The sequence below is a fragment of the Mustela nivalis genome (genome assembly GCF_964662115.1).
Source record: "Mustela nivalis genome assembly, chromosome: 9".
NCBI classification, from domain to species: Eukaryota; Metazoa; Chordata; class Mammalia; order Carnivora; family Mustelidae; genus Mustela; species Mustela nivalis.
The window spans coordinates 12998289-13021055 of NC_139028.1; the positions used below are offsets into that span (position 1 = coordinate 12998289).

Sequence of the window (22767 nt, forward strand, 5' to 3'; positions counted from 1 at the left end):
GGCCGCTATTGGGGAGGGCGGGGCGGGAGCAGGGCGGGCGGGGCCGCGGCGCCGGGATTTGGCTGCGGGTGTCGGCGTCTCCGGCTGCTGAGTGTGTCTAGACGCCCGCGGCCATGGCTGTGCTGGCGGCCCTTCTGCGCTGTAGCGCCCGGGGGCGCGGTCGCCTGCTCCAGAGGCTGCTGCAGGTGAGGGGGGCTCGGGCCCGGGTCGCGGCGCGCCGGCACCCCTGGTTGGGAGGGCCCCCGCTCGCGGCGCCGGGAGTCCGGGGCGTAGGCCGAGGGCCCGCGCGGGGAAGCCCACCGGAGCCGCGCACGCGCACACGCGCGCCGCTCCCTGGCACCCGTGCGTGCCGGGCGTTCTCGGGGCCTCCGCCCGCTCGCTGCTCGCTTGCCCGTGGGTGGCACGGGGCACGGACCTCGGCAGCCAGAAGGGCCCAGTCCGGGTCCTGCCTGGCCGGCAGTCCGCGCCGTCCGCCTTCTCCGGGATTTCGTTCACGTCGTGCTAGTAGTGCTCGTGCTCTAGGGCATCGGCTGGCCTGCGGGCGTGAGGCCGGAGGGGGGAAGATGCCCCGCTCGGATGCGGCCTGACCCTCGCGGGGGAGAGTCGGGGCTGCTCCCCGCACGAGGAGCGGGGTGTGCTCGGTGCTGCGCCCGGAGGGCGTCCGGCGGCGTGCTCCGCTCCCGCTCGCCGTGTTTAGGGAGCGCGGGGCCACGGCCCTGAAAGGGAGCCAGTCCTCCCGAGAGGCTCAGAACCAGGGCGCCTGCGTCTTAGATTTGCGAAACCTGGGAGTCGTGGAGGACTGAGGGCGTGGCCGGCGAAGGTGTCTTTGCCAGGTGGCTTCAGGTCGGACGCTTCGAAAGCCACCCGCGTGGTAGGAGAATTTGACGCAAGTCGGTGGAGACCGTCGGTGTTTCGGGTTGTGTCGCAGCCCGAGGTTACACAGGATTGCGGTGCGGGGTGTTGGCGGGGGGGCATGGTTTCCGCGTGAAGCAACTTGAGCCGCGTGCTGGCCGGAGGAGGTGGGAGGTAGCAGCCGCGGACAGGTCTGTGAGAGCCGAAATGTGGACCTTGCAGGGAGTGGCCAGGAGGACGTGGAGGAGTCACAGTAATCCTGGGGGAAAGTCAGGAGGAGAGGGTTTCCACAAAGAGGCGTTCTTTCTTTCCTTCCCCGTCTAAGGTAGCGCAGAGCGGAACTGGGACATGGACCTGCATCAGTTCTTGTTAGTTCCTGCAATGGTTTGGGAAGTCAGGAAAGTAGAAGTAGGTTAATCTGAGTTTCAACCAGTGTTGACCAGGTGAATTAGATGAACTAGGTCCTCTCAAAAAGCCAAAGACGATTGCAGAACCCTCTTAATTTACAGTTTAATTAAGAACTTGGATCCAAACATATGTTGCTGATGGGAAGAGCCGTAGGTTTTACAGAAAATAATTTATGGTCATTTCATTGAATTCTAGGAATCAGTATTGGTCCTAATTTGAAATAAGTGGTGGTTTACTGGAAACCTGTTGTAACAGGATTTGCCATATTTAGTGTCAGTTTGTTGAATGGAACTTGACCTTCACCCATCATACTGGCTCTCACCTTTTCCTTCAGAGACAAAGTCTGCCGTATGGTCTGCCTATATAGGAGCTTGTCACCTTTCCAGCTGTAACGATTTTTTTTTATTTTTTCTTTTTTTAAAGTATATCCCCTTTCTTTTTAAGCCTCTGGTGGTAGAGTTCTGGGCCCCTCATTTGAAGAATGCCAGTGCTTTTTTTGGGTGTATTTCTTTTTTCATCCTCTTGATCTTTACTGCATTTGATACTCTTTTTTTTTTTTTTTTAAGATTTATTTATTTGACAGAGAGAAATCACAAGTAGGCAGAGAGGCAGGCAGAGAGAGAGAGGAGGAAGCAAGCTCCCTGCTGAGCAGAAAGCCCGATGCGGGACTCGATCCCAGGACCCTGAGATCATGACCTGAGCTGAAGGCAGCGGCTTAATCCACTGAGCCACCCAGGCGCCCCTGCATTTGATACTCTTTCAAACTTCTCTGTTTTGCTGTTTTGACCCCAGGTTATTGTTTGTTTTAATATTCAGACTTTAAAAAAATTTCTTGCACTGTGCCAGTCCTCAGCCTGTTTGCTCCCAGTTCCTTTCCCTCTGCTCCTCTGTGTAGCTGTGGGGCTGACACTTGTGGGTGCACACATCACAGGGTCTGTCAGGGGGCCCTATGTGTCCTAATGCCTTCCTGGTGCTAATCTCTACCGCCTGCCTCTTGTTTTCAGCTTTTCTGTCACCTGTATATTTATTCTCGGCAGTCTCTCATGGTTCGTCTCCCCCTCTGATTTCCCCCAATTCACTTTTCCTTTCTTTCTCCCAGTGTCCTCCATGTTACTCCTTATGCTCCACAAGTAAGTGAAACCACATGGTAATTGACTCTCTCTGCTTGACTTATTTCACTAGCCTTTCCTCTCACACAGGGCAAAAGAACAGAGTGTGGTGGCGGGCGCTGATACCTGAGGTGGTAGTAAACAGGCAAGGGGTGGACTGCAGAGGTGGCCTGGAGGTGGAATCTGTTGACCTGAATGACTGACTGGTTAAGAGGAGCTTAGTTAGAAGATGTTCGGTATAATTTGGGAGCCAATTATAATTTGGCCTGCCATTTAGGTGGATAGTAGTGGTTTTCAGAGGAACAGATGTGGCAGGAGAAAGAAAGTGATGAATTGTGTTTTGGATGGAGTTTGAGGTTGCCGGTTTGACAACTAAGAGAACTGGAGGAAATGGAGATTTGGGAGTCACCAGCTGCAGATGACAGTGGCGTCTGTGGTCATTGAGGGGCTCCCCGAGAGTAGGTGTAGAGGGAGAAGTGGGGAGGGCTCAGCATAGGGCCTTTGGGAGACATGATGTTCAGGACAGACCGGGCAAGCAGAGCCTGCCAAGGTGAGTGAAGAGAGGATAGTGTTATGGAAGAAAAGCAGGGGAATGTAGTGTCGTCTGAAAGCTGGGGGAGGTGAGATTTTCAACAAGGAGGGTGCGATATGTCCTTGGCCTGCTGTGACAGAATCCCACTGGTTGGGCAGCTTATAAGAGAAAGTGTTCTGGAGGCCAGGAAATCTGAATTACGGTGTTGGCAGGACCCCACTCCCTCTGAATCCTGTAGGGAAATCCCCCCCTTGCCTCGTCCTTGTTTCTGGTAGTTTGCTGGCAATCTTCGGATGCCCTTGGCTTACAGATCTGTCATTCCTACCCTCTGTCTGCACACGGCCATCTTCCCCCATCTTCTCTTCATTTTCTGTGCTTGTCTTTCTCTATGTTTAACATTTTCTCTCTCTTTTTTTTTTTTTTTTAAAGATTTTATTTATTGGGGCACCTGGGTGGCTCAGTGGGTTTAAGCCTCTGCCTGTGGCTTGGGTCATGATCTCAGGGTCCTGAGATCGAGCCCTGCATCAGGCTTTCTGCTCGGCGGGGAGTCTGCTTTCCCTTCTTTCTTTCTGCCTGCCTCTCTGCCTACTTATGATCTCTGTCTGTCAAATAAAATCTTTTTTTTTTTTTTTTAAGATTTTATTTATTTATTTGACAGAGAGAAATCACAAGTAGGCAGAGAGGCAGAGAGGCAGGCAGAGAGAGAGAGGAGGAAGCAGGCTCCCTGCTGAGCAGAGAGCCCGATTCGGGACTCGATCCCAGGACCCTGAGATCATGACCTGAGCCGAAGGCAGCGGCTTAACCCACTGAGCCACCCAGGCGCCCCTGTCAAATAAAATCTTAAAAAAAATAACTCTATTAAAAAAAAGATATATTTATTTGACAGAAGTCACAAGTAGGCAGAGAGTCAGACAGAGGGGTGGGGGAAGCAAGCACCCTGCTGAGCAGATGCAAGACTCAATCCCAGGACCCTGAGATCATGATCAGAGCCAAAGGCAGAGGCTTTAGCCCACTGAGCCATCCACGTGCCCCCAAATTTTCTCTTTTTATGAGGCCATCAGTTATACTGGATTAGGGCCACCCTGATGACCTCATCTTGACTTGATTACTTCTGTAGAGACCAACATTTATAAATAAAGTTACATCCTAACGTACTGGGCATTAGGACTTCTCTTCTTTTTTGGCAGGGTTGGGAGGCACAATTCAACCCATAACAGAGCACTTAGTGGTATAAAAATTTAATATAACAAAAGGGTTAGGTAGGATTTAAAGAAGGGAATTATATAAATGAAATACCTAAATGAGAATTGTTGATTGAAATTAGCATAACTCTTTTAATACTTGAAGAGCTTTATAAAGAACTTACGAAATACAGATTTGATGGGGGGGGGTCTGGGTGGCTCAGTCAGTTAAGCGTCTGACTCTTGGTTTTCACTCAGGTCATGATCTCATGGGTTGTGGGATGGAGCCCCATGTTGGCTTCTTGCTGGGTGTGGAGCCTGCTTGGGGTTCTCTCTCTGACACTTGCCTCCATCCCCTGTGCTCTCTCTTTTCTAAAGAAAAAAAAAAAAAGGAAAATAAAAAAAAATACAGATTTGAGGTATTACTGTTTTATGTAAGGGAATTTTGCTTTCCTTACACAGACAATAATAGGTGTAAACACAAGATATTGTAGATACTAACTGCTGAGCTCTGTATACTTAGAAGTTGAAAAGGTCCAAAAATGATTTAATCAGTTTTCTGAAAATATTTTCATTGATTATGGCTCAATTTCTAACTCACTTGGCTCATTTTTACAGGTATTTTGACTTGTAGATGTTCTCTGTTAATTTGCCTGTCTTCTGTGGTTCTACCTGTTTCTGCAGTGGAATAAAGAAACGTTAGTGTTCCTATTGACATACTTGATCAGGAAAAGATATCATAAGCAAATCATTAGTTCCTGAAAGATAGTGCAGTACTTTGGAAAGTACTGGCCTCAGCTTCCTAAATTTTATTATTATTTTTTAATAAACTCTTATGTATAATGTACATTGTGTCTGTTACACACATAAATGTACATATCTCAATATAGATACATACACACATATCTATAAATAGTCCTCTTAGATTTGAAGTACCGGCTCTCTGCCTTACTGGCTGTGTGACTCCGGACAAGTCGCTGGACCTGACTGTGCCTTCGTTTCCTTACCTGTAAATGCGAGTAGCTGGTTGCACATGACGTATTCCAGATCCTTCGCCACCGCCCGCGGGCTCAGACCTGGCCCCGTGGTCCTGCTCCACGTCCTCTCGCTCTCCTGTGCCAAGTGTGTTCATAGTTCAAGGCCTTGGTTCTCCACCTTCCCTGTGGCAGGTGCTCCTTTCCTAGGTCTCCCCAGGGCTTCTCTGGATGACTCCCGTCTCTGCCCCAGGGGCCTCCCTAGGAGCCCTCTTGTGACCCCTCCATGTAGCAGGTAGTATTGGCCCTCACCTCCTCGCTCAGTAGCTGTTTCACAGGCTTCGGAATGGACTTCCTGCCTGCAGTGTTGTTGCTCACACTTGCTGTAAGCTTCGGATTTTGCTCAGATATTTATTTAGTGTCTACTGCGGTCACAAGGAGAGAGTAAATAACATCTGTTCTCAGAACTCACAGTGTAGTGTGGAGACAGGTCATCGAGGGTCAACAGAATTGTGTGTTCTGGAAAACGTGAGCATGCCCTGGGTGCATGGAAGCGGAGGCCGCCAGGCCTGCCCCTGCCTGGCTCAGGCAGGTAAGGTTTCCAGGGCCGGGGGTGTGGCCGAGTGGCCCTGGGCCGCAGAGGACACTCTTTCTGCTGGTTGTGATCGTCCCATGCCTATTACTGATGACACACTGTCAGCAGGGGAGGCCGATTTCCATTGGGTGGTCGGGAAGGAGCACTGTGGGAAGGTGTCCTCAGCGCTGGGACATCGAGAGTGGATATCGGCTCGCATGGGGAGCAGGGGATGGGCTGTTAGTGTCGGCTCTGGGTGGTGGGGCAGGTTGAGGACAAAGCATAGGCTGGGCAGCTGGCACAGGGCAAGAGTGAAGTGAGCCTTGGAAGAATGGAGGGGCTGTGTCCCTGATGTCATTCCGGGAGCGATGGAAAGCCGTAGAAGGATGAACTAGGGCAGCGATGAGATCTAGTTGATGTGTTTAAAACTGACTGGACCGCGGGCAGAAGTCCGGGGTGATGGGAGGTGAGTCAGGTGCCCGTGGACTCCACCGAGAGAGGCGCCGGGACTCGTGGGTGGTGGTGGAGACAAAGCCGGGGGAGGAAGAGCGCTGTGTTTTGGACCCAGAGTTGGCAGTATACGTGATGGAGTACATGGGTCTGAGGGCAGGACGAAGGGCGAGTGCTAGGACTGGGGTTCAGGCACCGGGCAAATGGTAGTGCGATGCTCTGAGGGGGGATGCACTGGGAAGAAACCGGTTTCCTGGGGGAATAGGGTGTGGTGAGTGGGACGGTTCATGGAAGGCGTCCCTGGGCCCTGGGACTGAGTGAGTTGGGAGGTCAGTGGAGAGGTGGAGGCTGGACATGGCCGTGGGCAGGTGCTGAGGGCGGAGATGCCGGTTCAGGAGCCCGGGAAGTAGAGGGGGGAGAGAGTGGACAGGGGTGGAGGGAACCTCTGGCCCAGCGAGTGCAGATACCCAGCATCGGCTCGGGTGGGGGTCAGCCATGGGGAGGTGAGCTCCGTGTCACTGGGTGGAGAACCCGTGTCCCTGGGGGCCGGGGAGTGAGGGGACAGCTTGGGGAGAAACGTGGGTTCGGGTGAGAGGAAGCAGAGCCTGTGTGTGCTTCTGGAATGATCCGGGAGTACAGGGGTGAACGGAGTAGGGGGAGACATGAAGATGTGGCCCCGTGGAAGGGCAGCTGGTGGTGGCAGGGCCGGCCGGACAGGCCAGGGCAGCTTCGGCTGCAGGTGGCTGCTGTGCCAGGAAAAGTGGCCTTGGTGGCAAGGAACCTCATCCTCTCATGGACTTGCTCAGGGCAGCCGGCCTCCGGGCCCAGCAGCTGCGTGGGGCACCCGAGGCCGCACGGTAGGTGCCACCCTTGCGGGATCCTGGACAGGGAGGTCACCCACCGAGGAATCTTCTTTTATCCCTTGTCGTGTGCCCGGCTCCTCTCCCTTCTTTCCCCGAGTATTTTGGTCTATCCCGTTGCTTCTCTGCTTGCTCCTGGCTGTTCTCTGCGGTCGCGGCCGTAGTTGGCAGTGGTGCCGGCTGGCTGCGGCTCCTGCGACGGGCTGATCCCGAGCCCACGGTCATCCCGCCGACCCAGGCCCCCATCAAGGTCTTCCCCCGGTGTGGGGGCGCGGGGGCAGGGGACTCGGAGGCCTGGGTGTCCCTTCGCTCCCCTTTGAGGAAGCCGCATGGTCGGAGAGGCAGGGACTGGCATGTGTGCCACCAGTGGGGACTTGTAAAAAAAATCCGCTGCTTGGATACGGCCCACAAAGGATGATACATTCGATTTCCACCAAAAGTGTATTTTCCAAATACTGGGGAGTACAAGTGGGAACCTTTAATTCAAAGTTGGATCCCAGGTGACAGGCTGGAATCCTTCGGCAGCACCCCAGATTCACTGACCCGTGAAGGGTGCCCTCCTGCCTGGTGGGCGGGCGTGGCTGTGGGCTGCTCTTGACAGCCGTTTCCGCTGGTGCCTCCAGGCGGGGAAAGCATGCACCTGACTTAGGACCCAGCTTCCCAAGACACAGGCGGAGATAGCAGATACATTTTATTTCAAGGTCTGCACAGACAGGTCATTTGGAAAGTGACAGCACGTCGGTTGTGTTTACATTGGATGATGGGAGCGATGATTGTACACAAACCAGGACCCCTTTCCGAAGCATCTCAATGGCACCGCGTATTTGGAGACCCTGCACGACGCCCAGGAACCTTCTCCATGGAAGCCTGGGTGGCCCGTTCATCAGCCTCTCTCCGGTTTTTCACCGAGCTGTCTTTGGACAGTGGACTGTGTACGGGTGATTTTAACATTTCTCCTTTCATAAGATTGTAACGCTGCTGGAGTGTAGTGCCCCGTTTTGTGGATTCCAGATTCCCAGTGATGCCTCCTGTGATGTCCGTGATCTCAAGTGAGGAGCTGGGTGGGAGGCGAGTCTGTCCTCTCGCTCATGAAGACTGAAAAGCCATCTCCTTGCAAGAGGGGCTGCACTGGGCGCCAGGGTGGCTCGGTGGGTTAAGCCTCTGCCTTCACCTCAGGCAGGTCGTGTTCTCAGGGTCCTGGGATCGAGCCCCACATCGGGCTCTCTGCTTAGCAGGGAGCCTGCTTCCCCCCTCTCTCTGCCTGCCTCTCTGTCTCCTTGTAACCTTTCTGTCAAATAAATAAATAAAATCTTAAAAAAAAAAAGGAGGGGCTGCATTGAATTTTGTAATGATTATGGTTTTGAATAAAAATCAGGATTAAATTAGGTTATTTCTTATGGCAAACTTGTTTATATGAACTTTGTACATAAAAGTGAGTTACTCTGTCATCTTAACATTGGAAAAAGGATTTTCTTAAATTCTCTTCTATGACCCAGTAACACCCTCTGTCTCGAAGATGCTGATGTATCTGTTCTCATCTGAACGCGTTATGCATCAGTGTTGAGAGGATGCCTTGTGGTTTTAGTGGTTCTCTCTGCTTAGAGCCACTCTTGGTCACATCTCCTTTGTTTTGTGCTCTGTTGCGAACTGAAAGCTGTAATTGGTTGTTTGCTTTAAGTCAGGCTAGCTTTTAGATGTTTGTAGGCTCTGAGATATGATTGGCCATTTACAGCTATCAACAAGATTAGGGTCTAAATATAAGTGTCATTTTTGAATATTTATTCTTTCTGACTCCAGAGGGTAAAAAAATTTATCCTTTGTTCTTTGCCCTGCACACTGTCCAGTTTTAGATCAGTCGGGTCTCTGGACCGTGACTTGGATTTTCTCTGCTTGTTCTTGTTGGCATTTGTTACTAAATGTGGTGTGGTAAAAATAGACATGTAGGGAGAAGATACTTACTCATTTCTTTCTTAAGAAATAACTTATTTGGGGGCGCCTGGGTGGCTCAGTGGGTTAAGCCTCTGCCTTTGGCTCAGGTCATGATCCCAGGGTTCTGGGATCGAGCCCCACATCAGGCTCTCTGCTTTGTGGAGAGCCTGCTTCCCCCCCAACCCTGCCTGCCTCTCTGCCTGCTTGTGATCTCTGTCTGTCAAATAAATAAAATCTTAAAAAAAAAAGAAAGAACTTATTTGGCAAGATAGACCATATTTGTATGAGGTGTGTTTGCTTCAGATAAATCATCCATTTGTTAGAAGTGGTTGAAGGAAATAATAGCAAGTTTAAGTTAAATAAAATATTTTTTTTGAAAAATGACATTTTTGTGTGGTACTGAAATTAGTTTAGAAAAAACATTTAGAAGATTTAACTTAAAACTAAAGCTTATACTTAAAGGCTTATAGATTTAAAGTTTACAAAGGTATCAGAAGTTAAAACAATTGCAGGGCACCTGGGTGGCTCAGTGGGTTAAAGCCTCTGCCTTCGGCTTAGGTCATGGTCTCAGGGTCCTGGGATGAAGCCCCACATCGGGCTCTCTGCTCAGCAGGGAGCCTTCTTATCCCCTCTCTCTGCCTGCCTCTCTGCCTACCTGTGATCTCTGTCTGTCAAATAAAGAAACAACAACAAAACATCTTAAAAAAAAAAAGTTAAAACAGTTGCAATGAACAGCAAATCAAAATAGTATAAAGAAGTAAATTTTTTCTGATTATAAATGATACATGCTGTGTAGAATGTGGAAATAAAAAATATAAGGAAGCAGAAAGAACTCAGAACCCCACCACTGAGAAGTGGTGATGTAGATTTAAGTTTTTTACATTATAATTTTACAAATATTTATATTACAGGAAATAAGATACATGGAGCGAAGTTACGTTTCAAAACCCACTTTGAATGTAAGTATAAACTTAAATTGTGCTTTAAAATTTCAAGAATTTAAAGGGAAATATAGTCAATAAAGAATGCATATTCTTATATTTGCATATATATGGGGTCTTGGGCTGCTGTGGGGGCTAGGAATAGCTAATTACTGAAATCCTGTGCTAGATGCCCAGATCCTGCCCAGATGGGTCTAGGGCCCAGCTCTGCAGCCACTGCTTCCCCATTATCTCCCACAGAACCACCTTCTCTCTGAAACCATGCGGGGTTCCTTCTTACGCTTGGGGACCCTTGTATTTTGAGGGACACCTGGAAGATCCTAGAAGAAAGGAACTGAACCAGGCTGGGGATTAGACCGGGAGGACCGCCGTCTGATCACAGTGGTACTTTCCAAGGGGCCCTGTGTCTGACAGGTTCCTCAGGTGATGTAGCGATAGCCTTCTATCCAGATCTCAGCAGTCTCCGACTGTCCCCGAGCTCGGTCGGAGAGTGTGGAAGGCAAGTGTAAGGAGGGAATTGTTAAAATAGAGTTTGACAGTGTTTAAGAGAACTTTTATCTACTTTTTCTTCAATTTCATATTACTGTTCGTATTAATCATTTAGGAAGTTATGACTCTGCTGAGTCCCCGTTAAGCCCCACATCGCTCGTAGGTCTGGATTCCGAGCCCAGAACAGCCTTCAGGAGGAAGCCCTTCGTTAGGGTTCTTGATTTTGCAGTAAACATGGGTAAAGCGATCGTTTCTAAAATTTTCACTGAGGAGTAGCTGTGAAATGTATTCTTCTGGTTTCCAGCCTTCTGTGGACAACTGGGAAGGATCTGTGCTTATTTTAGACTTGGTTTGTCTCAGGTTTTCTGTTAGATCTTTAATCATAAAGCATCCTCAGTGAACTGATTAGTCTTACTGCTATTCAGATATTTAGATTATTTCAATCTTTATTGAGTAAATAGTCATTCATAAAAAAGCATGTCTAGGGGTGCCTGGGTGGCTCAGTTGCAAGTGTCTGCCTTCAGCTCAGGTCATGATCTCAGGGCCTGGGATTGAGCCCCACATCAGGCTCCCTGCTCAGCAGGAAACCTGCTTCTCCCTCTCCCTCTGTCCTTCTCCCTGCTTATGTTCTGTCTCCGTTAAAGTCTGGGGAAAAAAAAAAAAAAAGTCTGTGTCCTAAATAATAAAATGGTCACCCTTATCCATGGTTCCACTTGGCTGTGGTCCGCCTTGGTCTGGAAGGAGATGAGTCTCCTGATTTCCTCAGAAAGTTAGTGGCCCAGTGCCCGTGTCACTCACTTCTGTCATCTTGGTACGGAGGCATTTTATCCTCTTGTGTTGTCGTCACAAGGGTGCGTACAGTCCACAGAGACACTGAGGGACACAGTCACGTAGCTGTTATGCCCTGTATCTGGTTCCTGGTGCTGTATCCGCGTTTGCGGGGCTGCTCTGGCTCCCTTCTCACGGGGCCTCATGGGATGGTGGCTGTGCAGGCCGGAGCGGACACTGTCCAGGCCTCAGTTCTGTCTGCAGGTCCAGGCATCCCCTGGGCATTTTAGAACGGATTCCCTGTGGGTAAGGTTGGGGGTCTCCTGTGTATTGAGTTGTATTCATTTCATGAAAGATGGTTTGGATAAAATATTTAAATGTCATCATTTTTACCATCTCCTGTCTTACCAGGAAGTGGTCATAGTGAGTGCTGCCAGAACTCCTATTGGATCCTTTCTGGGCAGCCTTGCCTCCCTGCCGGCCACCAGGCTTGGTTCCATTGCAATTCAGGGAGCCATCGAGAAGGCAGGTCAGTCACCACTGTGCTCTTCTGTGTGGTTTTTTCAAGTGAGCTCTGCTGCCCAAGGGGCTCAAACATGCTCTCCTGACGGAGCTGGCCAGCCGCCCCACTTGCTTTGCTTTTTGTGTAGAGGGAGGCGGTGCTTCAATGGGGCAAACACTTATTTTGTACTTACTGTATACATAACACTTAGAAGTACTCCATGCCCTCCTTTCTAAATTCCCCTGTAAGGAAATCCTTGTACTACATGTAGGATGAATGTCAGCCAAGAAGAGGAAGAAACCGTCTTGCTGTAGACTATCTTGAAACTGATTAGGTAACCATTAATTAAATTGACTAAAATATGGAAATGCGTTTTGTTTTTGTAAAATCAGGGATTCCAAAAGAAGAAGTGAAGGAGGTGTACATGGGAAACGTTCTGCAAGGGGGTGAAGGACAAGCGCCAACAAGGCAAGCGGCCCTGGGCGCAGGTACTGGGAGCCGTGTCTGCTTTGATGCGTCGTCAGCTGTTCGGGAGAGCCGAGTGGAGGCTGGGTCAATGTTAAATGCATCATATAATCTGGTTAAAACTGGCAGGAGGGATGCTGTGGCAAGTTAGAGGTTCGCGTGCTCTGTTGTATTAATTTAAGTTCTGCAGCTGTGTGGGAAGGGTATCCCCGCTTTTCACAAGGACTTGTTTGTGTTGGTTTTAGGCTTACCGATTTCCACTCCTTGCACCACTGTGAACAAAGTGTGTGCCTCGGGCATGAAAGCCATCATGATGGCCTCGCAGAATCTCATGTGTGGACACCAGGTAAGAAAAGCCTTCGTTCCCATTTTATAACCAAATAACAGGCGGTGTTCAGAGATGCTGGAAATAGCAGCACGTTTGTGCTTTAGAAGTGGGATTCCTCCTCCTCTGAGGCTCGTGAGGGTCTGGATCCGCCTGTTCCATCCGAAGGGGCGCGCAGGTGGTACCTCGAGGGTCTGGGGTCCGAAATGAGCTTTCAGTGAAGAGGTTTGGGTTTTCAGGTGACCCTTTACTTGGTCTTTGAGATTCTGGGGACTCAACAGGAAAGATTTTATTTGCCGGAGTAATAAGGGTTTGCATCGTGGAGGAGAAGAAGGTGCTCACCCTGGGCATCCAGTCACTGGCAGAGCCCAGAACCGAGGCCCGATCAGTAGTTGCCACGTCCCTGCTCACTTGTCACACCGCGCTCCTCGCTGGCGCCGCTGGCCGCTCGTCTTCACCTGAGGTCCGCGCGTGCTGCGGCGGGAGGAGCCTGGGCTCGGGCCGCAGAACGGAGAGCAGGGCCGTCTGAGCCCTTCCTTTCGTGTGTGAAGAGGGTGAGGTTGAGACTGGCCGGCAAGGTTGCATGGTTGAGACAGGACAGCGGGGGTCTTCGTCGCATCTGGTGCCTACTGGCCTCTTGGGGTCTCGGGTGTGACCCAGCAGGTGTGTGTGGACTTCGGCCCGCACGCGCCGGAGCCCCGGAGGGTGCGCTGCGGACACGCCTCCCCGGCTGTGTTTCCAGTCCCCAGGCAGAGAGGGAGAGGGGCTGGGGCGCCCCCTCGCGGACGGGTCTGACGCGTTCCCGTAAACCGCGCGTGCTCAGGCGGGCCCGGAAATGACGCGTGTGAAACGAGGTCTTCGTTCTCTCTCCCGCTGTCTTGTGTGTTCTGCCACTAGGAGCAGAGAGACTCTGGGCAAGTTGCCTAAACTCTGTACCCCACGGAATGCCTGCGGGATCTTTCTCCGTGAGCACGTGCTCGTGTTCTCCTGACCTGAGTAACGAAAGCGTATTTTCTGGGCCCTTGTGGACCAGACATCGAGGTGGTCTCCCCTTCCTCACTATTTTAGACGATGGCGCCACACGTGCCTGTACGCGTGCCTCTTGGTCACTGGGTCTCGGTCCTTGAACAGCCGCTCTGAGGGGTTCCGTGGAGAGGTGAGAACAGCACGTCTGGAGCCAGACAAGCGTGACCCCTCCTCCCGCCCCACGAGCTGAGCGCCTGCTCTGGGACCCTCAGGGGTCGCCGGTGGACAGAACGTTAACAGTCTCGTCACGTACAAACTGGTCCCTTGGAAAGATTACTAAGAGGAGAATTTGAGTCAGAAGATTTCCAGAGGATATTTTCAAATGCTTCCGTAAAAATGGTACAGTTGCACAGTTTGCAAAGGAACTCCTTTGTACAGAGGGTGACACCAGCACGGGGTGTTACTAGGCCTTGGCTACAGCAGCCAGTGGAAATCGGAGGAGATGGTTTCCATGCTGGGAACTGTTTGAGAAGGAAAGTTTTCTCTCAGTGGATTTACGGTGATTCTCTAGCAAATGCTGTTGGTGCTACCTGGAGACGCTTTCGGCTGGTATTTCTGCGTGTGTACAGTTATCTGACTTACTAGGAATGAATTTTTTTTAAAAAAAATTAAAAAAAAAAGATTTTATTTATTTATTTGACAGACAGAGATCACAAGTAGGCAGAGAGGCAGGCAGAGAGACAGGAGGAGGAAGCAGGCTCCCCGCCGAGCAGAGAGCCCAATGGGGGGCTCAAAGCCAGGACCCTGGAATCATGACTTGAGCTGAAAGCAGAGGCTTAACCTACTGAGCCATCCAGCTTCCCAGAATGAATATTTTTAACTATCAAAATATTTTGAAATTTTTTTGGAAAGTGGCCACTTTTTATTTTGTATTTAAGAATAATTGATACCTTATTTTCTGGCCATCACCCCCTGGGAATATTCAGTATTTTAGAGTAACTGAATAGAACTTACATGAGAAGTAAGTGAGAATCTCTTCATTACAAAACTGGCAAAATATTTAGGTTTCTTTGGTCTGGAACTCGTGGTTGTCTTTATTCCTGGTTAAAGGCTGTGAGGAAATAACTTGGCTTTAATGCTTCCATTAATGTTTTATATTAAACTGTTTGTTTTAAAATAGCCCTTATTATGTAAACAAGTTTCTTCTGTTGGTTTGTACTAACCGGTTAGTTGATTAGCACTCGCTGATAGATGTGACAAGGTCTCTGGTCCTGAAAGGAGCAGTGTTTGATGAAGACGGACTCGGGAGTACAGCTATCCAGGGCAGGGCCGTGGCGCTGATAAACGCCTACCCAGGAACCAGGGAACAGAACAGAAGGACGGGCAGCTCGTCCCAGAAGGGCCAGGTGTCCTGATCCGGGTATTTCCCGTGTTGGTGGTGGGGCAGGATGCGCAGGGGTGTGTGAGCGAGCACGGGGTCTGTGAAGGCCTCACAGCAGGTGTGGGTGAGGGGACAGAAAGGGGGAGAGAGGCCTTCAGGGAGAAGGGCCAAGGAGCCTTTCATTCTAGCCCAAGTGACCTGGGCGCGAGTCCACGTGCCGCCGGGGTGGAGGCAGCGATGCGTGGCATGTGGTCACGTAGAGAGTTACCACAGCCGTCTGGGAAGAGCCGATCAGGAGAGAAGTAGGATTATTTCTTTGAACAGCTTTCATCTTTCAGGGCAGTGTTGAGTGTGGCAAAGGATCCTGGGAGTCTTAGAATACCCATATAGATTGATGCAAAAGTTGGGTATTTATCCTTTCTGATGGCTGAGTAATACTCCATTGTATATATGGACCACATCTTCTTTGTCCATTCATCTGTTGAAGGACATCCCGGCTCTTTCCACAGTTTGGCTGTTGTGGACACTGCTGCTCTGAACACTGGGGTACAGATGGCCCTTCTTTTCACTACATCTGTATCTTTGAGGTAAATACCCAGTAGTGCAATTGCAGGGTCTTAGGGTAGTTCTCTTTTTAATTTTTGGAGGAAGCTCCACACTTTTCCAAAGTGGCTGCACCAACTTGTATTCCCACCAGTGGTGTTAAGAGGGTTCCCCTTTCTCCACATCCTCTCCAACACACGTTGTTTACTGTCCTGTTGATTTTGGCCATTCTGACTGGTGTCAGGTGGTATCTCAATGTGGTTTTGATTTGAATCTCCCTGATGGCTAATGATGATGAATGTTTTTGCATATGTGTGTTAGCCATTTGTGTGCTTTCTTTGGAGAAGTGTCTGTTCATGTCTTCCCATTTTTTGACATAATTATCTGTTTTTTGAGTGTTGAGTTTGAGGAGTTCTTTATAGATCCCGGATATCAGTCCTTTATCTATAGTGTCGTTTGCAGAATTATCTTCTCCCATTCCGTGGGTTGTCTCTTTGTTAACTGTTTCCTTTGCTGTGCAGAAGCTTTTGATCTTGATGAAGTCCCAAAATTTCATTTTCGCTTTTGTTTCCTTTGCCTTTGGAGACCTGTCTTGAAAGAAGCTGCTATGGCCGATGTTGAAGAGGTTACTGCCTATGTTCTCCTCTAGGGTTCTGATGGATTCCCATCTCACATTGAGGTCTTTCATCCATTGAGAGTTTATGGTCCAGTTTCATTCTTCTACACATGGCTGTCCAATTCTCCCAGCACCTTTTACTGAAGAGACTGTCTTTTTCCATTGGATATTTTGTCCTGCTTTGTAAAAGAGGAGTTGACCATAGAGTTGTGGTTCCATATCTGGGCTCTCTACTCTGTTCCACTGGCCTATGTGTCTGTTTTTGTGTCAGTACCATGCTGTCTTGGTGATCACAGCTTTGTAGTAAATAAAGCTTGAAATCAGGCAACATGATGCTCCCGGCTTTTTTCTTTTTCATCATTTCCTTGGAGAGTCAGGGCTTTTTCTGGTTCCATACAAATTTTAGGACTAAACCAGCACTTTGAAAAATGCTGATAGTATTTTGATCGGGATGGCATTGAAAGTATAGAGTGCTCTGGGCAGCACAGACATTTTACCAACGTTTATTCTTCTGATCCATGAGCGTGGAATGTTCTTTGATCTTTTTGTGTCTTCTTCAGTTTCCTTCATGAGTGTTCTGTAGTTCCTCGAATACAGATCCTTTACCTCTTTGGTTAGGTTTATTCCCAGGTGTCTTATGGTTTTTGGTGCTATTGTAAATGGAATCAACTAATTTCCCTTTCTACAGTTTCACTGTTAGTGTATAAAAAAGCAACTGATTTCTGTAGCCTGCCACATTACTGAATTGCTGTATGAGCTCTAGTACTTTGGGATGGAATCTTTTGGGTTTTCTGCATAAAGTATCATCGGTACATGTTCCTGACTTTACTTTCAACTGAATGACTCTGCTGCAGTCAGTCAAAGACAAGCCAGGACTGTGAACAGGTTATTAAGGAGGCGAGAATCCTGTGGGTGGGTACTGGAGGTTTTCCCCACATCCTTCCACTGTCTCCTTGACCCCTGCATTCATCAGGCGTCCTGTGTGGACCAGCAGCTTTTGCCCAAGCAGCCTGACATTTGCTCAAGCAGTGTAAACATTGCTTCACTTGTAAGGCAGGTGCTTGGGAAGTACTGAGTCATATTTTTCATACAAACTGAAAAGAGCAGAGTCAAGTGGCCTAAGGCCGGTTGCCTTCAGAAAACCCTCGAACTGCTGCCTACTAAGCATTACCTTGCCCTTTCTGCTACGCCGGAAGCCAGGGACCACTGTTTGCCAAGTTCTGGCTTCATGTACAGGAAATTTATTTCAGCTTCACCTTTGTTGTAAGTAACTTTACCAAAACCAGAAGTAGTAAAACCTTGTCTTTTCAGGTGGTATTAAATCTCCAGATTGGGGGATGGTTGAAGGGAAGAGAGGTAGAAGGAAGCCAATTCTCAAACACTGGCCTACAGGACAGGACTGTCAATAAAGCACACATTTACTACCAGCCCTGTCAGGACACATTCATCATAGTCGCTTAAACCTTCATTAACTGTAGAATCCAGTGTTTATGCCAAAATCTCGAATAGCCACATGCAAGATGCTAACGCTGGCACATACTCGATCCAGCTTACCTTTCCAGGGCTTCTTTTACGAGGTCTTCCGCTAATCTACACCCTGGACAAACTGGGTGTCTTATTTCTGGGGCACAGCTCCTATTTCTCCTGTTGAGGCCTTTCCTTGGGTTGCGGTCTCCACTTCTCTGAAATCTCAGAGCTCCAGGCCCATCAGAGCACCAGTCCTACATTTCCTCCTAAATAGTAAGTCACTCTTTTACATCATTAAACACCACTGCTTGAAACTCTTTTGGCACAGTATCCTAATACTCTGTAACTCTCCAGTCCCTTCTCATGCATGTAGCACGCCAGCTGGTAAGCAACTTACAGTGGTGAGAACGTGCTGTATCTTGTAGAGGAGAGGTACAGGGGAGTCATACTACATTTGTTGGCCATGATTTTGTTGGTTGTGTGCTCTTTCTTGCATGGTCTTTATGATTCTTGTGAAGCCCTTTCTCCAGTACCCAGGCTGTCTTGTCCATTATAGGGTATGCAAGGGGCACTTCCTCAAACTGCTTATGGAGAAGAGCTGCTTTATTAGGATACCTGATTCTTAAATATCTTGACATTTTAGACCATTTCTTTTCATTTGGCTCAGAGAGGGTGCCTCTGTGCCCACTGTGTAGCAGCCTAGCCAGGCCCACGGAAGCGTGTTGGTGGTGGCTGCGTGGTGGGCATCCATGGCTGTAGGTCCTGTTGGAGTTGACATTGTTTTCGTTGCTGAGCAGGATGTGATGGTGGCAGGCGGGATGGAGAGCATGTCCAACGTTCCCTACGTCATGAGCAGAGGAGCCACGCCATACGGTGGTGTCAAGTTGGAAGATTTGATTGTGAAAGATGGGCTGACGGATGTCTACAATAAGATCCATATGGTAATGCTTGTTTTTTGGGGGAGAAATCCCAGTTAGTACACAGGACTACTTGGTGTTTAAAGATATGCAAATTCAGAAACTGAAGGGTGGGCTCCATAAATGTTGATTTTAGCTATTCATTTCAGGAACACATTTCTTAGCTCCCTGCATCAGTTTGACTTGGGTGTTGAATCCTCTGGCCCACACTAGAATAGGGAGTATTCTGACTTCTGATTATAGATTCTGTAGCTATTTAATTATTTACCTTTGAAACAGAAATTCTGGACTCACTGAAGTATCTCAATAAGAGACGTGAGTGAAAAATGACCTAGTACAGCAAGAGTGTATTTTAAGAAACTATGTTTAATGGCTAACCACTGTTTTATGTTATGCAAGTTAATAGATATTTTATAAGTTCTGCAAAGCGAATTTTTTTTTTAAGAATTCCATCTTTTATCAGGGGAACTGTGCTGAGAATACTGCGAAGAAGATGAACATTGCACGGGAGGAACAGGATACGTACGCGATTAACTCCTACACCAGGAGTAAAGCAGCGTGGGAAGCAGGAAAATTTGGAAATGAAGTTATCCCTGTCACAATTACAGTAAAAGGTAGAGGGATGATGTTCCAACATAGGTTTTTTATGCTAAAATATTCTTGCTATGCTAAAAAATTGTTTTAGATTAGTACATTTTTATCTTTGTTCACCTGAGGACACATACTTTTGCTTATGGTTAACAGAGGGAAATGCTGTCCAGTTACAATGTAAGTCCACCCAATTTCATATCCACTTCCAGCTCAGCTACAAATACCACTAATAATGTTCCCAGTTTGAGAAATATATTTGTATTTATTAGACATTTTCTAGTATCAGTGACAGTTTATTAGCCTTTGAGGTGAGGAGGCAGGCTTTGGGGGGCACCTCCCAGGACTGAAGGCCGCACGGCAGCAACTCTGGGAGCTGCATCATTTTGTCCCGTCTCCATCTCCGGGTCCCATCTGAAGGCTGTCGGTCACGGAGCAGGGAGGTCTCCTCCTCTGCTCCAGCAGGGACTCAGCATGAAGACTCATTAACTGGTTTAGGTTCCATTTCCATGGAGAAATGATGAGGTTCGGGATGGCGGAATTACTAGAGCTTGTCCAGCCCTGGGGTCAGGAAGGTGGCTGGAATCTGTGATCTAAAAAGGGCAAGACAAGAGAATGGGATGGGGCCATCAAAGATTTAAAATGTTAAACTACTTAAACTCTACAAGTCCCTAACAGAGAGAGGGTAGGTGGTGGATTCTCGAGTAGGGTTGACTTGGGGTGGTGCAAGGTGTGCAGGCCCGGTGTGGGGGGTACATTTGCTGTGTCTTACTGAGGGACTCGTTGTCCTGACTGCTGATGAGACTTGTACTGCAGGTAAACCAGATGTCCTGGTGAAAGAAGATGAAGAATATAAACGGGTTGACTTTAGCAAAGTCCCAAAGCTGAAGACAGTTTTCCAGAAAGAAAATGGTTAGTACGAAGAAATGAACCATAGCAAAAAGTGGAGTTAATATACCACCTCTGCTCTTGGAACTGCCTATGGATTTTAGTTAAGTAATTCTAGAAAACATTTAGATGTTATTTAGCATTTTCAATTCAAGGCTCATATGAAATTAACAAATGATATTCATCCAGAAATATTAAAAATTTTGTTAATACCTTCAATATAGAAATCATAGGGAAGAGACTATAGAATGAGTATAGAATTCAGTTTTTCATATTTAATTCATTTTGAAAGTTTATTCTGTAATGAAATGTGTTTATATGTTAAGTACCTGTAAGATTTTTGAGGATGAAGTTGCCAGCAGTGTTGTTCACGGTTTTTTTCTAGTGCCTGACTTGTAGTAGGTCCTCAGTAAGTAACTGTTGGAATCTACCATAAACAGGATTCAAGTGTCTCAGTTAATGCTTTTGAAATCCTTGAGGTGTCGTCCATGCTGCTTTTAAAATGGGCAGATCTATTGGCGATTAGATTCTAAAGTTACTTTTTCTGCCTTTCCTGATTTGAACTTGTTAATACAAGTTCAATGCCGTGTGACAACTACAGGGAGGGCTCAGTCTTTTTTAAAGCACCATGTAAAATTTATGTTGCAAAAGTATATTTGTATATTTTTAGCTGCAATCTACTATAGGGGCCTGGTCACAGTTTTTATAAAAAGCTTACCTGATATAATTTACAATCTGTAAAATTTAAAACATCCAGTTCAGTTATTTTTAGTATTCTTGACATTTAACTTCAAGTGACTGTAGAGAAGATATTGTTTTTTTAAATTATTATTTTTAAAATTTTGTTTATTTATTTGACAGGTCACAAGTAGGCAGAGAGGCAGGCAGAAAGAGAGAGGAAGGGAAGCAGAGAGCCTGCTGTGGGGCTCGATCTCAGGACCCTGGGATCATGACCTGAGCCAAAGGCAGAGGCTATAACCCACTGAGCCACCCAGGTGCCCCAAGATGTACATGGTTTTGACACAGTATCTGCTCTAATGTGGATAAGCAAAGTTAGACTCTGGGAAGAAAGAGCAAGGAGCTGGTCCTTACCTTGGCAGCCTTGTAAGCCAGCATGTACCTCCTGCCGGCATTGCTGAGCGAGCTGTGAACAAAGGGGTAGAAAACCAGCCAGAAATAGCCAGGTGTGGGTCTCCTGAAAGCGGGCATCGTCTCCACACATACTGGTCATTTCCATGCACCCAGCAGCCCCCGTGGTGCCCGCAGTTCAGTCAGTTGAACCAAATGAGCGTGGTGTGAAGTGTTGTGGCCTCACGCTCACTGCTGCTTCCAGGCACAGTCACTGCGGCCAACGCGAGCACGCTCAACGACGGCGCGGCTGCCCTCCTGCTCATGACTGCGGACGCGGCCCGGAGGCTCGATGTCAGGCCGCTGGCCAGAATAGCAGGTAGCGCGTGTTCCGAACTGCTTTCCTCCTAAGCCCCTTGAAGCTTCCTGAAACGGAGTTTCCATGTTGGTCACACGGCATTGAGGTCGGCTCCTTCTCTTTGGGTGGTTCATGTGACAGTCCCTCATATTTTGAGTTAGAAGCTCCTTTATCATTCATTTTGTAGAAGAGTAAGCATCAGATCTTTCCTAGCCTGTCTGCTGAGTGGGGGTAGGAGGTACGTGGTCCTGGCACGCAGGGGAGAGGTAACCGCCTAGAAGAAAAAGAATAAGGTAGGGGTTTAGAAATAAGAAGTCGAGACATTTTGGCATTTAACTATGTGGCTGTCACACCCTTCATTTTTAGCTGTAAAATCCACCTTGTGAGCAAGTTTAACAAATACCATTTTGTTGCTTTATTTTTTTTAGATTTTATCTATTAGAGAAAGGAGGAGGAGCAGGGGGACAGGGACCAGCAGACTCCCTGCTGAGCACGGAACCCAGACGGTCCCACTACCTTCGGATGGTGACCTGAGCCAAAACCAAGTCAGATGCCTTATAAACCCCCTGAGCCACTCAGGCACCGCCTTGTTTTCAGCTGGGAGCGCGGTTTCCTAACCTCAGCGCTTGCGACATTCTGCAGCCAGTAATTCCTTTTCCGGAGGCTGTGCTGCGCGCTGGAGGATGCCCGGTCGCCTCTGCCCCCCCCGAATGCTGCAGGAAGGGGCCTTCTACCCACTGCAGCACCTACATCTTGTCTAGCTAATGCCAGTGTCCCTGGAGGCCAATTCCCCCAGCCCCCTGCTTTGGAAAATCCAAGGCCTAGATGATGGATCTAATTTTATAAAGTCGAGAGTCTTAAAACAGGAACAATTACATTTCCATGTATGATCGGGGTTAGGAAGCTTGCAGTTCCGCACATGATACATAACATATCACTTGTAAAAAAGATTTTAATGACTTTTTTTTTTTTTTTTTTTTTTAGCATTTGCTGATGCTGCTGTTGAACCCATTGATTTTCCAGTTGCGCCTGCATATGCTGTACCCAAGGTGAGAGCCCAGTGCGGGGCGGTCATTACTGCATCATGCCGGCTTCTGCTTAGAGCAGAGCTGCGGGGTTGGGTTTTAAATGTTACTCATCTGCGGAAGCCTAGAGATAGATTGGTTTCAAAGCTTCCTTTTTTTTTTTTTTTTAATTTTATTTGAGAGAGAAAGAGCACGAATGGAGGGAGGGGCTGAGGTAGAAGCAGACTCAGACTCCCCCATTGAGTGGGATGCCCGACATGGGGCTCGGTCCCAGGACCCCGAAATCTCTACCTGAGCTGAAGTCAGATGCTTAACTGCCTGAGGCACCAAAAGGCCCCCAGATCTTCCAACTTCTGAAAATAGTCTGAGCAGCCCACCTCAGTGAAACCGAGGCAAAGTCAGGAATTATTTTTAGGTAGGATGCTTACTCGCACCTGGCGTGGGCCACAGAGTGGGAGGCTGATGTGGCAAAGCAGAGTACTGAAGGTCCTGGGTCTAGAATTCAAAGCAAATAACGCAGTACTAGGAGAGGTCTCCACTCCAAAAGGAAACTGCTGGGAGCTGGTCTTAGAGTAAAACTAAAAACAAAAA

General features: G+C 48.3%; 1 protein-coding gene and 2 long non-coding RNA genes across 7 annotated transcripts in view; 2 read left to right on the plus strand and 1 right to left on the minus strand.

Annotated features, from left to right (window-relative positions):
- The window catches only part of ACAT1 (acetyl-CoA acetyltransferase 1), a 24851-nt gene continuing 2084 nt past the window's right edge, over positions 1-22767 (plus strand). Inside the window, exons 1-10 of one of the 4 annotated variants that reach the window (XM_082683230.1) lie at positions 1-185; positions 9781-9828; positions 11479-11596; positions 11962-12057; positions 12280-12380; positions 18130-18273; positions 18713-18863; positions 19654-19749; positions 21059-21172; positions 22136-22200. In XM_082683230.1, coding sequence (XP_082539356.1) covers positions 114-185; positions 9781-9828; positions 11479-11596; positions 11962-12057; positions 12280-12380; positions 18130-18273; positions 18713-18863; positions 19654-19749; positions 21059-21172; positions 22136-22200 — 1005 coding nt within the window. In that variant the 5' untranslated portion in view covers positions 1-113. The remainder of the gene's footprint in view (positions 186-9780; positions 9829-11478; positions 11597-11961; positions 12058-12279; positions 12381-18129; positions 18274-18712; positions 18864-19653; positions 19750-21058; positions 21173-22135; positions 22201-22767) is intronic. The other 3 variants (XM_082683232.1, XM_082683231.1, XM_082683233.1) reach the window with 3 other exon arrangements.
- On the plus strand, positions 791-1761 carry LOC309840789. 2 transcript variants are annotated; one of them, XR_014298792.1, is made up of 2 exons: positions 791-871; positions 1705-1761. It is a non-coding gene; the product is annotated as an uncharacterized lncRNA (long non-coding RNA). The 2 variants fall into 2 exon arrangements; XR_014298793.1 differs by having other exon boundaries at positions 811-871; positions 1684-1761.
- The window catches only part of LOC309840782, a 14466-nt gene continuing 10781 nt past the window's right edge, over positions 19083-22767 (minus strand). The window contains exons 6-7 of the long non-coding RNA XR_014298784.1: positions 20818-21425; positions 19083-19430 (exon numbers count right to left, since the gene is read on the minus strand). This is a non-coding gene — a long non-coding RNA (uncharacterized lncRNA). The remainder of the gene's footprint in view (positions 19431-20817; positions 21426-22767) is intronic.